The 15,068-nt window shown below is 53.3% G+C and overlaps 1 protein-coding gene across 1 annotated transcript; it reads left to right on the top strand.

Annotated features, from left to right (window-relative positions):
* The first annotated feature begins 245 nt into the window (after window positions 1–245).
* Window positions 246–8,708, top strand: PRSS35 (serine protease 35). The gene is made up of 2 exons (XM_064169352.1): window positions 246–621; window positions 6,291–8,708. Exon 2 carries the CDS (start codon window positions 6,329–6,331, stop codon window positions 7,568–7,570), a length of 1,242 nt encoding a protein of 413 aa, XP_064025422.1. The 5' UTR covers window positions 246–621; window positions 6,291–6,328; the 3' UTR covers window positions 7,571–8,708.
* The last annotated feature ends 6,360 nt before the right edge of the window (window positions 8,709–15,068 follow it).

Below are 15,068 nucleotides of genomic sequence, written 5' to 3'. Positions count from 1 at the left end.
GGAGGCGCGGGCAGGCCGCGGGTCGGTGAGACTCCGGTACCCGCAGCCTCAAGCCTCATCCCGGCTCAAAACGCCTCCCCTGGAGCCGGCAGGCTCTCCTCCGGGCGGGTGAGGAAGGAGAGGCCATCCCCGCCAGCGGCGGCCCCACTCCCGCGCAGGTGGCGCGGCGCGACCGGTGCGGCGCCCTCCGCCATTGCCCCGCGCTGCGCTCCCGCCGCCTGCCCCTTGCCTCCGCCTCCCCCGGCCCCGTAGGCTCCCCCGGGCCAGCCCCGAGCGGGCCAAGCCGGGCGGAGAGGGAGCTCCCCCGCCTCGCCGCGGAGCCCCTTCTTCCCGTTCCGTCCCAGCACATACTGGGCTCTGCCTCCGCTCCCCTCGGCCCTCCCACTCGCACCCTGCGGCCTCCTCCCTCTCGCCTCCTTTGCCTTTTTTTTTCCTCCTTCTTCTTCTTCTTCTTTTTTTTTCTCCTCTCTTTTTCCATCCCCTCCCCCGGCTGGGAAGACCTGGGCGCTCCCCCTGCCCCGTCCTCAGTAGCCGCGGGCGCGGGCGGCGGGCGCGGAGCGGGGAGCCTGCGGCCCGGGGTCGTGGCCACCTTCCCCTCCGCTCGTCCTGCAGGGGTGCCAGGTAGGAAAGCAACTCCTCCTGCCGCCGGGCGCCGGGGAGGGCAGCGCCTGCCCCGGGACACCTTGTCGGGGCAGCTCCGTGCAGGCAGCCGGCGGGTCCGGCGCGGCCGGGGTGCGGGGAGCGGACGGTCCGAGGTGGCGTCCGTGGGGCGGTCGGGTTGTGCCATGTCGTGCTTCTTCCACGGGCCGGTGTCAAAACTGATAAGGCTGAGCCATGCCAGTCCCGTGGGCTTGGCGGCTGAAAGGCTTCGCGTAAAGCCCCCTGCCCCTTTAGCCTGAGGGATGTATTTTAGCAGGACTGCACCCGTGACACGTTTCTGTCCTTTCGTCTGAAGCTGGTTTCGCAAGGCGGCTGATGGCACGGGGGAAAGGGGCAAACTTAGTGGGCTCTCAGGACTCTCTGCTGCGTCCCTTCATCCTTCAAAACAACCTCTGCTTTAAATCCCATTCACTCCCTTCGCTATTCGCGCTACCATCCCCGCGCTCTTCTGGAATTAGCACTAATTTCATCCAGATTCGCCACTGCTAGGAGCAGATTTATCTCGGAATGGCAAAAAAAAAGCTGTGCCGAGGTACTTAACTTGCAGACTCGGGAGAGAAGGATCAAACGCGGAAAAAACAGAGCCTTGCCGCGGAAAGCACGACCAGGGCATGGCCAGAAGAGCTATAGGCTTAAAAGACTTCGTCTCGGTGCCCTCGCCTCCTGCCAGGATCCCCCTGGGCTCTACCATGCTAATGCACAGGAGCGGCCGGCAGGAGCGGAGGGGGCAATGGGAAAACGACCACCGCAGCAACCCCCCCGCCCCGTCCCCTGCCTGATTCCTGGCCGCTGCCCACCCGCCCCTGTCCCGGGGGCTACTGCCCAGGTGTCCCGGCTGGCAGCGCTCGAACCCCTCAGGAGCAGCGGCTGGGACGCGACCTCCTCTCTCAGCCCGGAGTAGTGGGGGAGAACCCCGCGGCGGTGAGGAGGATCGGGGTGAGCCCGCCGGGGGCTGCCGAGGAGCCGGCCCGGGCCGCGGGGGCGCAGCGGGGCCGGCCGTGGGTGCTGGCCGCCGGCTGTCCGGGTGCGCCACCTCGCGGCCGCGCTGGGGGCGGCAGGCAGGGAGAGGGCAGCCCCGCCGGGGGGGGAAGCCCTGTCCCAGTCGCCCTGCATCACTGCTACCTTTATCCCCCTACTCTGCCTGATTTCAGAAAGGCGTTCTGAAATTGGTAGTTCTTATGCCTCCTGAAGCTGCCCCTGGGGTACTGGGCATGTGGTCATCAATGACCAATCCGCCCTTGCGTGGCCTTAGCTGCAGCACAAAATCATTCTTTGAACAAGATTTAGGGGAAGGATGGTGCATTCAAGATTCCTTTGGTCATCTTTATGTGCACTACTGGAAATGCAGCTGTCCTTGATGGAAAACATGCACACAGGAGCTGTTCAAAAGCATGCTTCAGAGCTGCCCCACAAGGCTGGTCTGGGGCCAGGTTTTTATCCTTCAGCTGAAAGCAACAGCTAAACAAATTCAGCATTCCCAGGAACATCTAAAAGCTATCAGCATTCTCAATTCCAAGGTGGTACAACTGTTTACTTCGGTCTGGGATTTTTCACCCCCCTATTTAGAATCTCTCCATAAAGAAGGGACTGTGCTGGCTGCTAGGTCTTACACCCCTAACCAGCAGCAGAGTACTGACTGGGACAGCTTAGAACAGAGCAGGGGGACAGGGTCTGTGCGCCCGTGTGCGGGTGAGCACGCCCGGAGGAGGGAAGGGGGCAGGGGTGGATAAGGTTGTGTCACAGTTTCTTCTAGGGAGCGTGAGATTTCCTCACTTCATTCTGGTTTGCTTTGTCAGAGCAGAGCTATGAATTCCAGCTTCCAGGCCACTGCCAGGATAAGACCAAAAGCGGTTAAAGGAGCTGCTTAGTGCAGCAACCTTTCATATTTTATGGCCTGAAATTTTTGTTTAGAACCACGTAAGCTGAGTTTGAAATGTGCTGACCTCTCTACAGTAAGGAAACCTCAGAGCAGAGGCTGCACTGAACAGACCAAAACAGAACACAAACTGGACACAACTTTTCTTCTGTCTGACCTACACTGACATGCATCTAAGTCACTCTCGTGGAGCCTGGAAAGAAACATATTTGAGTTCTGCCTGACCACAAGTCTTCCCCTGAGCATTTGAGATGCATTCTGCTGGAGGAAGATCACTTATACTGACAAATGTGATCTGTGTTGGCAGAGAGAGTGATTGGCATTGGAATGGGCTGCCCAGGGAGGTGGTGGAGTCCCCATCTCTGGAGGTGCTCAAGAAAAGCCTGCATGGGGCACTTAGTGCCATGCTTTAGTTGACTGGATAGGGCTGGGTGATAGGTTGGGCTGGGTGAGCTTGGAGGTCTCTCTAACCTGCCTGGTTCTATGATCTTTTGAGGTCCCTCCCAGCCCCTGACATTCTGTGATTCTGTGTAAGTATTTGAAGGGCATCCTGAAAAGTTAGGAGATGAGTGAGTCCTGTCAGGTGAGCACAGGAAGATGTAATGTTGGAAGCAAGAAGTGAGAACATTTAACTGCATACATCCACCTGGCAGCTGGGATGGCACCAGCCAGGGAGTCCTCACCCTTGACAGCTGGGGAGCTGCAGGAAGAGTTTTGACATTTGAATGGAGCTCTTTCACTTTCTAGCCTTCCTTTTGTGGGAACTTCTTGCCTGGAAGTGTCCCAGAGCCTGGCACAGGCTGCACAGCAAGGCTGTGGAGTCTCCTTCTCTGCAGCCTTTCCAGGCCTGTCTGGATGTGTTCCTGTGTGCCCTGAGCTGGATTGTGTGGTCCTGCTCTGGCAGGGGATTGGACTGGATGATCTCTTTGGGTCCCTTCCAACCTCTGACATCCTGTGATCCCTTTGGGTCCCTTCCAGCCTCTGACATCCTGTGAGCTTGGGATCCTGTGATCCCTTTGGGTCCCTTCCAGCCTCTGACATGCCGTGAGCCTGTACTGGGCCATGGCAACCACTGACTGTGCCCATGCCTGAAACTGACCTCGCTTCAGTGGCAGAGCTTGGGTTAGCAAGCAGACCTTAAAAGCACGGCTGCAGCCACCAGTGCTGCCTAGCAGGCCCAGGGCTCTGCCCTGTAATGAGAATTGCCATTTTCATCAAGTTCTTCCCCTTGGACTTCTTCCAGTTGTACTGAAGTGTAGTTAGTTCGTTATGAGCAACAAGTGGTTCATTATGAAGGATGAAAATCTTGGCTTCCAAGACTGCCTTTGTAAGTAGTGAGTGCTTGAGGACAGTGCTTCAAGTCAGAGGGAGGCTCTGACGCATCTGTTAAAGGTTGTGTGGCTTGGTGGTAGTTTTGTGTCCTTTTACAGAGTGGCAAAAGGGATCCATAGTGCTCCACTCATTTGCTTGTAGAGAGTCTCTCTCTTGAGTCCAGAAGGGAAGACTGCAGCCAGTGCAGTGAAAAGACACCAACCCAGGCAGCTCTAAGACTGTCTGTAGGAACTGGCAGTTAGTGGATGAACTTTCCACAGAGCTCAAAAGTTCAGCCACAGACAAATGTCAAATACCAAAGCCCTAAGGAAGGGCTGAGAAAGACAGGAGCATTCTAGGAGAGGACAGAAAAGGCATTCTTGAGCCTGACAGAAGAGCTAGGTTTATTAATCACAGCATCACAGGATGGCAGGGGTTGGAAGGGACCCAAGGAGATATGTTCATGTAAGTTGCAGCACAAGAGGTTGGATTCGACAATCTCTTTGGGTCCCTTCCAACCCCTGTCAGAAACAGGACTTAGGTGAAGTGGACCTTTGATCAGGCCAGGAAAGCTGCTCATTTCTTTGTTTGGACACCACATTGCTTTTCCATAGCTATGCAGGACTCATACTGATACTAACGGAGCAATAACCAAACCATGACTTGGAAGAGAACTTTGCACAGCAAAGTGACTGTTCAAATGTGCACTTCTGCACTTCTGCTCTATCAATAATCCAAACTGCTATGGTCAGCTGGGGTCTCTCTGCAAAATCTTGCACCTGGGATGACTGCTCTGCTTCCAAAGCCTCCAGATAGCTTTTAGCATGACTGCATGCACCCCAGAGCTTAGGCCTGTGACTCACTCTGCTTTCCAGATGTCCTACGAAGTGCACACATCTTCTCCAAAGCCCCAGTTAGCTACTTTAAAGCCAGGGTGGGTGTTTTCAGATGCATTGTAAAATGTGATTCATGACTCTACCCTAGCAAGCAAACTCTGGGTCACAGTTCCTGACCCATGCAGGTGAAGGTGAAGTGTCAAAAACTATGCTAAAACAAAGCCACCCCTCTGGATCTGGTATCAGAACCTCTCTCTGGCCACCTCTGTCTCCTGCTGTGCTCCCTCTCCCTTCCTCTGCCACTCAGTATTCTGCTGCTCTCCTTCCCCACTCCAGTGGGTGCCTGTGCCAGGGCTCTGGGACCCTTCCAGGCAAAAAGTTGCCCCTGGTGCTGAGCTGGAGCCTCCTGTGCTGCAGCTTCCATCCATTGCTGCTTGTCCTGTCCCAGGAGCAGTGAGCAGAGCCTGTCCCCCAGCCCTCAGATAGTTACAGACATTGATTCAATCCACTCTCAGTCTTCTCCTCTCCACACTAAGCAGCCCCAGGGCCCTCAGCCTCTCCTCACCAGGAGGAGAGCTCCAGACCCCTCAGCTCCAGACCCCTCAGCATCCTCATAGCCCTTCTTGTGATCATCCTCATGGCCCTTCTCTGGACACTTTCCAGCCTGTCTACATCTCTTTTGTACAGCGAGGACCAAAACTGCAGGCACTGCTCCAGGCGTGGCATGGGATGGAACAAGGACTTCTTTATCAGTGCTGGCAATACCCTTGCTGAGGCAACCCAAATGGCTGCCTTTGCTGCTGCAGCACTCTCATGCAGAGGTTGTTACCTCTTAGAGACAAGAACTATGTCTATGAAACCACAGGATCATGAATGGTTTAGGTTGGAAGGGACCTCAAAGCTCAGCCAGTTCCAACCCCCTGCCATAGGCAGGGACACTTCCCACTAGAACAGGTTGCTTAAGGCCTCATCCAGCCTGGTGCTGAACACCTCCCTGGGCAACCTGTGCCAGGCTCTCACCACCCTCACTGCAAACAACTTCTTAACATCCACTTTCAATCTCCCCTCTGCCACTTCAAACCCATTCCTCCTCATCCTGCCATGACCAGACCTTGTCAATAGTCCCTCCCCAGCCCTCCTGGAGCCCCTTCAGATCCTGCAAGGCCACTCCAAGCTCTCCTGGAAGCCTTCTCTTCTGCAGGCTGCAGAGCCCCAACTCTCTCAGCCTGTGCTCAGAGCAGAGCTGCTGCAGCCCTCTCAGCATCTTGGTGGCCTCCTCTGCACTGGCTCCAACACTTCCATGTCCTGCTTGTGCTGGGGGCTGCAGAACTGCACCCAGGACTGCAGGTGGGGTCTGAGGAGAGCAGAGTAAAGGGGGACAATCACCCCCCTTCAGATAGTGGGAGGCTACAATAAGGTCTCCTCCTGTGCCCATCTTCCTAGAGATTGTTGGAAGCTCCAGAGGCAACTATTCGAGGTGCTTCCATTTCACGTCGAGTGTTAAACTCTGTTCCCAGTGATGCCACTGCATGGTTCTGCTTTGCAGCCCCTAAGGTAGCTGTGTGTATTCCCAACATGTATTTTTACATCTCTCTTTCTCATTTCAGGGGGGTAAAAAGAAGGAACAAAGCCAGCCCCAGAAAAAATGGAGCTCCTGTTACTGCTGGCCCTAATTTTTGCACCTGTTTTGGGTCTCTCTAATGGAACAGAAGTTGAAGAAGATTTTACTTGGCACCTAAAGAAGATTCCCCAGGTTGTAAGCGAGAGAACTTTCCCCCTCAACAGCCCTAAATTTGAGGCAAACCCCAGCCTGGAGCTGCAGAGTGTCTGTGGGATTGAGTGCCAGAAGAGACTGCCCGCGCCAAGCCTGTCGGATGTGAAGGACCTCTTAGCCTACGAGACCGTGTTTGAGAACGGCACACGCACCCTGACTGAAGTGAACGTCCTCGGGCTAGTGCTGGACCCCGCTGCAAACGCGACCACAGAGAGACCTCCGCGGAAGAAGAGGCAGATCTACGGCACAGACAGCAGGTTCAGCATCTATGACAAGCGGTTCATGACCAACTTCCCCTTCAACACGGCTGTGAAGATCTCCACCGGCTGCAGCGGCATCCTCATCTCCCCCAAGCACGTCCTCACAGCTGCTCACTGCCTGCACAATGGCAAAGACTATGTGAAGGGCAGCAAAAGGCTGAGGGTGGGCCTGATGAAGACGAAATCCAGAGGCGAAGGCCGGAGACGCAAAGGTGCTAAAAGAAGCAGGAGGGAAGCTGCTGCCCGCCAAGAGGAGCCCGCAGCTGCCACAGGACCACGGCGGCACTCCAGAGGCCGTGGGAAGAAGCAGAGGAGAGCTGGGAGGAAGCAGGACACCTCAGATGGCTTGCCCTCCTTCCAGTGGACCAGAGTGAAGAGCACCCACATCCCAAAAGGCTGGTTTAAGGGTGTCTCTGAGGACGTCGCTCTGGATTACGACTACGCGGTCCTGGAGCTGAAGCGCCCCCACAAAAGGAAGTACATGGAGCTGGGAGTCAGCCCAGCCGTCAAGACGATGCCCGGGAGCATGATCCACTTCTCAGGCTTTGACAGCGACCGCTCTGGGCAGCTGGTCTACAGGTTTTGTAGCGTTGCTGAGGAGTCCAGCGACCTCTTGTACCAGTACTGCGACGCTGAGTCTGGCTCCACGGGATCTGGCGTCTACCTCCGGCTTAAGGAGCCCAACAGAAAGAAGTGGAAGCGCAAAATCATCGCCGTTTACTCAGGCCATCAGTGGGTGGACGTCAACGGCGCGCAGCAGGACTACAACGTGGCAGTGAGAATCACTCCTCTCAAGTATGCCCAGATCTGCTTCTGGATCCACGGGAACGACCAGCACTGCACCCGGGGCTGAGGGGAGCCGCGCCCGAGCCGCTGAGCGCCCGCACGACCTGCCGCAGCAGTTCCCGGGGGAGCATCGCTCCACGTCAGGATGGGTTTGAACCCAAAGCCCACGAGTACCGTCACGGTGACTCAAGGAGCACGGAATTGCTGGGGCAGGGCGGGGGAGGAGGGGCAGAGTTGTCAAGCAAAACGTTTCTAATCGCAGTCAGCCCTAGAGAGGCACTTCAAAATCCCACACCCTACTTATGAGCGCAGCCTGCCGGGAATTCCAATCGCTCACGTCAGAGAAGGAAAAACAATCCCTGCACTTGTCTAGATGCCTCTTTTGTTCCCCCATCATGGGAAGGATTGAAACATCTCCAAGTAGTAGTATTAACCATAGCTACTTTTTTCCCCAGTGGATTGCTTGTCTCAGGGTTCTGTTCCAGCTCTCCAGACACAAGTGATGCCTCAGCGCCGCAGCACTCTGCGTGCGGGATCACCACGAGACCAGGACAGCCTCTTGGCATGCTCTAAAGACCACAGCTCCACGGTGAGAAGCAGCAGCCTAGGCCACACTTGTTAGCTCAGAAAGCCTCCTCCTCTGGGTGCTGCAGGAACACTGCCATGGAAATCTCAAGGTTTCTGTAGCTGAGGATCAGACCTTAAGGACAAGCTTCACTTCACTGCTCAGTGAAAACAGCAGAGAGAGATCGATGCACACAGTGCACTCTGTCTTGGGAAGAAGAAGCATCAGGATGTAACTGAATGCCTTAAAATCCTGTCTGAGAGGCTATGGAAGTCTTAACCTATGCATTGCATTCACCTTCTAAGTAATACCTGGGGAGCTGTAGGTTTAGTTTCTAGTCAAATCTTTAGCTTTACCCTTGGGAGAAGTCACTGACTTCTGAAGTGGCTGTTTGACAATCATTTAGAGCTTCACAGGCAATAGATTTATATCTCTATCTATGTATATATTTTTTGGGGGGTGCTAACCATTTTAGCTGGATTTATAAATTCCTTTTAACGCAAGTTCAGCTTCACAGATAAGAGAGCAAGTCTTAGCCTGGGAGCTGGGGAGCAGTATTTTCAGCTGGCTTCTTACAGTTTTAATCCATGTCACCTTGAGGCTCCACCTCAACAGGAATTACAAGGTTGAGCTAAGAGTTTCTCCCAAGCAAATGATGCAAGGAACTCTCCTTGACATCAGAACAGGTAATTCTGCTAGGCAGCAGCTAGCAGATAAACTTTGCTTCAATCTGATGCTGAACCACATATTGAATGAGAACACAAAAGTGGCCTTGACTTTTAACACACCTTGAAACATAAAGCCCCTTAAGAAAAGGCTTTGCTGAGTTGCTGCACAGGTCGACAGCCTTTATTTCAGTAATCAGCATTGTGAGGTGCTCAGGATTGCTATGGTGCTACACTGACCTGATGTCATAAAGCAAGACTCTGTCTTCTCAATGTTTTTAACCTTATTCACCATCACAACACCTACTTTTAAAGGGCTTTTGCTGCCCCCAAAAATACATTTTCTTTCTGGGCTGAATTTAAAAACAAATCAGCAAGCTTTTCCAATCCAGTTTGATTTCTGACTTCATGGATTAAACGGTGGCCTTAGTTTAAAGGCACTGGGAGGTTCTCCTCTCCCTCTGCTCTGCCCTGCTGAGGCCCCACCTGGAATATTGCATCCAGTTCTGGGCTCCCCTGTTCAAGAGAACAGGGATCTGCTGGAGAGAGTCCAGTGCAGGGTTGCAAGGATGCTGCAGGGACTGGAGCAGTGCCTGAGGAGGAGAGGCTGAGAGCCCTGGGGCTGCTTAGGCTGCAGAGGAGAAGGCTGAGAGGGGATCTGAGCAATGTCTATCAATAGCTGAAGGCTGGGGGGCAGGAAGGGAGGGACAGGGACAGCCTCTGCTTACTTGTGCCCTGCCACAGGACAAGGGGCAAGGGATGGAAACTGCAGCACAGGAAGCTCCACTTCAACATGAGCAAGAACTTCTTGAGTGTAAGGGTCCCAGAGCCCTGGCACAGGCTGCCCAGAGAGGCTGTGGAGTCTCCTTCTCTGGAGCCTTTCCAGCCCTGTCTGGATGGTTGGATGATCTTGGAGGTCTTTTCCAACCTGGTTAATTCTCTGTTCCTGCTCTGGCAGGGAGGTTGGACTCAATGTGTGGAGGTCCCTTCCAGCTCCTAACAGCTGTGACCCTGTGATCTTCTGATGAACTAAGAAATGTTTAATAAACCCTTTTGTTTGTTTTCCTTGGGTAACAGAAAGTACAAAACCTGAGCCCTGCATGTCCAGGCAACTTTCTTCATCATGCTATTGCCAAGGCATAAACATCTTAGGCTTGCTTCTCTACCATAACTCTATTTCATTCATTGCAAGAGATCTCACTTCAAAATCCATTTGGGTTTGGTTTTTTTGTCTTTTAAGTGCCATCTTCTCCATGGACATTTTAATTATTTTTGTCTGTTTGTTTGTTTGCAGGAAACTAATTAAAATTATTAAAGTTTAGAAATGAATGTGGAAGATTTTCAGGTGAGTTGTTTGTTACAGCTCTACTGAGGCACACAGGCTCAGTGTAAATCACCTCCCTCTGCAGGCAGTGCTCTCACTCTATGCAGTGGGCCTGCAATATTCCCTGGCTGGCTCTCTGGTGGTTCTTTCTCCTTAAGTGCCTTTTCCCATAGTTGCTGCGACAAATAAGAGACCACAAAATCCAATCCAAGTCAGCTTAGGTCCCCAGATTTCATTACAACTATTCTCATTGTTGATTTGGGTCTCAAACTGATCAAGAGAAGGTGGCTTGGTGAATCCCTTGTGTTGTGAGCCTTGTTTGGGTGTAGTCCCTGGGGCGGAAAACATCATCTCTGTCTTTGCTAGTTTGGGATTCAGGGAGAAAGAAAGAGAGAAAGAGAGAAAGAAAGAAAGAGAGAAAGAAAGAGAGAAAGAAAGAGAGAAAGAAAGAGAGAAAGAAAGAGAGAAAGAAAGAGAGAAAGAAAGAGAGAAAGAAAGAGAGAAAGAAAGAAAGAGAGAAAGAAAGAAAGAAAGAAAGAGAGAAAGAGAGAGAGAAAGAGAGAGAAAGAAAGAGAGAAAGAAAGAAAGAAAGAGAGAAAGAAAGAGAGAAAGAAAGAGAGAAAGAAAGAAAGAAAGAGAGAAAGAAAGAGAGAAAGAAAGAGAGAAAGAAAGAGAGAAAGAAAGAGAGAAAGATTGATTCCGACTTTAGAACTGCAGAAAAATGACAACTGGTTTGGGGAAAGGAGTGTGACTCTGTGCTGTATTAAGATGCAATCTGATGCACCTACTCTGTCAATAAACATTTGCTGTTGGGTTTTCTCCTCCTCCACCGTGCTGTGGTTTGTTAGCTGTGCTGGTGGGACACAGACTCTGCCTCGGAGCAAGCCCAGGCATCGATATAGGCTGGGCAGGGACTGGCTGGAGAGCGGCCCTGAAGAAAAGGGCTTGGGGGTGCTGGTGGATGAGAAGCTCAGCATGAGCCAGCAGTGTGCACTTGCAGCCCAGAGAGCAACCAGAGCCTGGGCTGCAGCAGCAGCAGTGTGGGCAGCAGGGCCAGGGAGGGGATTCTCTCTGGTGAGATCTCACCTGGAGCACTGTGTTCAGTTCTGGAGCCCTGTGACAAAAGGGATGTGGAGGTGCTGGAAGGTGTCCAGAGAAGGGCCAGGAGGATGAGCAGAGGGCTGGAGCTGCTCTGCTGTGAGGACAGACTGAGGCAGTTGGGGCTGTGCAGTCTGCAGAGGAGAAAGCTCCCAGATGACCTTATTCTGGCATTCCAGTATCTTAAGGGGGCTACAAGAAAGCTGGGGGGATGACTTTTTAGGGTGTCAGGTAGTGACAGGACTGGATCCAAGCTAGAGGAGGGGAAATTTAGATTAGACATTGGGAAGAAGTTGTTCAGCATGAAGGTGCTGAGAGCCTGGCACAGGTTGCCCAGGGAGGTGGTGGGTGCCTCATCCCTGGGTGTTTTCAAGGCCAGGCTGGATGTGGCTGTGGGTACCCTGCTCTAGTGTGAGGTGTCCTGCCCATGGCAGGGGGGTTGGAACTGGCTGATCTTGAGGTCCCTTCCAGCCCTTAGAGCTCTGTGAATCTGTCCTGTAGATGCTGATAGCCTACTATCAGCAAATCACCTCAGACATGGCCTTACAAAACATGAACAGCAAACCGGCTCCGAAACACCACGTGGGACCCGGAGCCAGCCTTGGGCAATGCTTTCATGAGCTCTGAGTCAAGGCAAGCGCAGGCTGCCAGCTGAAGGAGCAGACTTGTGACGTCCCTTGCAAAACAGCTCCAGGCTGCCCTGACAGCTCCTCCTGCTGCGGATGCTGACTGAGGCAGAGGTCAGCAGCCCTGGGCTCCAGCAGCAAGCACAAGATTTAATCTCTTAGACACATCCTGCTCTCTGGGGGGAGGCTTCATTTAATTTCACTGATTTAACTAACTCCAAAGAAATCACAAGAACTCGGTGCTGTTAATCAGGTTATGCTAACTGGGCTGGAAAGGGCTCCCACAGCCTCCAAGAGCCACTGCAATGACAGCTTCAGGCAAGAACTGCACAGTGCCCAGAAGGGAGCTGTGCTTGTGTGGGAGCCACACTGGCACTGGGAGAAACCAGCCAAGCCTGCTGCCAAAGGTGCTCACAAGATGGCAGGGCTTGGAAGATACCCAAAGAGATCATCGAGTCCAACCTATCACCTAACACCTTCTAATTAACTAACCCCTGGCACCAACTGCCTCATGCAGCCTGCTCTGAAACACCTCCAGGCACAGCAACTCCACCACCTCCCTGGGCAGCCCATTCCAATGCCAATCACTCTCTCTGACAACAACTTCCTAACAACATCCAGCCTCAACCTGCCCTGGCACAGCTTGAGGTGCCTGGCAGCAGAGCCCAACCCCACCTGGCTACAGCCTCCCTGCAGGCAGCTGCAGACAGCAATGAGCTCTGCCCTGAGCCTCCTCTGCTGCAGGCTGCACACCCCCAGCTCCCTCAGCCTCTCCTCACAGGGCTGTGCTCCAGGCCCCTCCCCAGCCTTGCTCTGGACACCTTCCAGCACCTCAACATCTCTCTTGAATAGAGGGGCCCAGAACTGGACACAGCACTCAAGGTGTGGCCTGAGCAGTGCTGAGCACAGGGGCAGAAGAACCTCCCTTGTCCTGCTGCCTACACTGCTCCTGAGCCAGCCCAGGATGCCTCTGGCCTTTTGTGCCACCTGGGCACACTGCTGCCTCCTCATGCTCAGCTGCCAACCAGTCCCCCCCAGCTCCCTCTCTGCCTGGCTGCTCTCAGCCACTCTGGCCCAACCTGTAGTGCTGCTTGTGGTTGTTGCGGCCAAAGTGCAGAGCCCTGCCCTTGGCCTTGTTAAAACTCCTGGTGGGTATCTTCATCTAAAGAGAGATGGAAGTTGTGATACATTAGCAAATCCTCCAGGTCCTTTCCAAAAGCTGTTAAAAGCACAAACGACCCAAATCCACCTTTCAACATCTGCTGGCAAAATAAACCCCACAACAACCCAAACCACCAAGGAGCTGTCTGAAATAAATGTTTGCCAGGATCCTGAAATCCTGGGGTGGAATCAGTCCTGGATGCCAAATACTGAGTTATGGGTGGACAGAAAACTCTCCTAAATGGCATTTAGCTGCACTGCTTACCTGTGTGTGGGATGCACGCCCAGCAAAACCTGACAGCACATCTCACCATCAGGCATGCAATCTGCCAGGCTCTGTTGTTAAATCTCATCACAGAACCATAGGATACATCTGGTTGGAAGAGACCTCCAAGCTCATCCAGTCCAACCCCAGACTCACCAATGAAAGCTCTGCACTAAGCCATGTCCCTAAGCTCCAGCTCCACAGGCTGCTTGAACACCTCCTGGGATGGCGACTCCAGCACTGCCCTGGGCAGACCATTCCTCGGTTTGAGAACCTTTCCAGTGAAGAAGTATTTCCTAGCATCCAGCCTGAGCCTCTTCTGGGGCAGCTTGGAACCATTGCCTCTGCTCCTGTCACTTGCCACCAAGGAGCAGTGCTGCTCCCTCCTCGCTCCAACCTCCCTGCAGGTAGTTCTGGAGAGGGAAAAATACTCCAGTTAGCAGCTACAAGGTGCATTTTAATCCTTCAGTTAGCAGCTACAAGGTGCATTTTAATCCTTCAGTTAGCAGCTACAAGGTGCATTTTAATCCTCCAGTTAGCAGCTACATGGTGCAGTAGCTTCCCTGCCCTGCTGCCCACACTGCTCTTGCTGCAGCTCAGGCTCTGGTTGCTCTCTGGGCTGCCAGAGCACACTGACAGCTCCTGTTGAGCTTCTCCACCAGCACCCCCAAGTCCCTCTGCTCAGGGCTGCTCTCCAGCCAGTCCCTGCCCAGCCTGTATTGGTGCTTGGCATTGCCTCAACCCAGCTGCAGGACCTTGCACTTGGTCTTGTTGAACTTGATGAGGCTGGCTTGGGCCCACCTCTGCAGCCTGCTCAGGTGCCTCTGGATAGATCCTTCCCTCTAGGCTGTCAGCTGCAACACACAGCTCAGTGTCAGCAGCAAACTTGCTGAGGGTACCTCAATGCCAGAGGTTTGATGCCCTTGGCCCCACACTCACACCTCCATTGCCTCACTCGCTTCACTTTCTGCTTCTGCTCTGCCACCTTTGCCAGCCCCCAGAGGCAACTATTCTTACACCCATAACTGCATTCAGAGATGCCTTGGGCACCAGCACAAGCATAAGGTTTTTGCTGCCCACACCATCTGCAGAGTTTAACTGAGGGAAAGGGAAGAGGTGGCATAGCTTTGGGAGCCAAGATGTGGCTCAGGAGAAATGGCAGCGCTGTCTGCTCTAAAACCTGTCTAGCCTCTCTCCTCCTGCAATCCCACCTCTGAAATGCTCAGCTCTTGGTGTCTGCCACTTCCCACACTGCTCATGGCACTGGCAACACACAATGCATGGAAAGAAGCCTTCCTCCTTTAGTACAACACTGCAATCTAAAACATGATCTGGAAGAGTTGGCTCACACACGGAGCATAACCTGCGTGTCCCTGCCACTGCTTCTGTCACGAGCAGCTTCACTTGGCCTCGCTGGCATTAAGAGTTACTTGGACTTTGTTTTCCCCCCTCTACATGCAAAGTTGGGTGAGCAGGCAGCTCTTAGGAGCTGGGGAAGTAGAGGCAGGAGCAAAGATCTATGCCAAAAAGGCAGAGTAACACCAGCTGTGGCTGGTGAACTCGACACTGGCACCCACCAACAAGCAGCACTTCATATTGCTTGAAGGCTCAAAGGCATTTAGAAGGTAAATCTTCCACTCCTCCTCAGCTCCAGATTTCCCTGCTTGCTTTTCAAGGCAAGCCTCTAAGCTTTACAGTTCCCTTATTAAATCTGGAGATTCAACTTTTGGGTAGCAGCCTGAAATGCTGAGGTAGTCCCCAAAGACCACAGAAGACAATTCAGTCCTCACCACCCAGGCCTTTGCATGGGGAAGCACCAGCACCAATCCAGATGCCCTCACAGGATGTCAGGGACCCAAAG

The sequence above is a fragment of the Pogoniulus pusillus genome, chromosome 31, assembly GCF_015220805.1.
Source record: "Pogoniulus pusillus isolate bPogPus1 chromosome 31, bPogPus1.pri, whole genome shotgun sequence".
In the NCBI taxonomy this organism is placed as follows: Eukaryota; Metazoa; Chordata; class Aves; order Piciformes; family Lybiidae; genus Pogoniulus; species Pogoniulus pusillus.
Note: the sequence above shows the minus strand (reverse complement) of the source record. Positions and strands in the feature narration are given on the sequence as shown.

Excerpts from the sequence above, each read along its gene's own strand:
- PRSS35 (XM_064169352.1), top strand. The coding sequence starts at position 6,329 with ATGGAGCTCCTGTTACTGCTGGCCCTAATTTTTGCACCTGTTTTGGGT.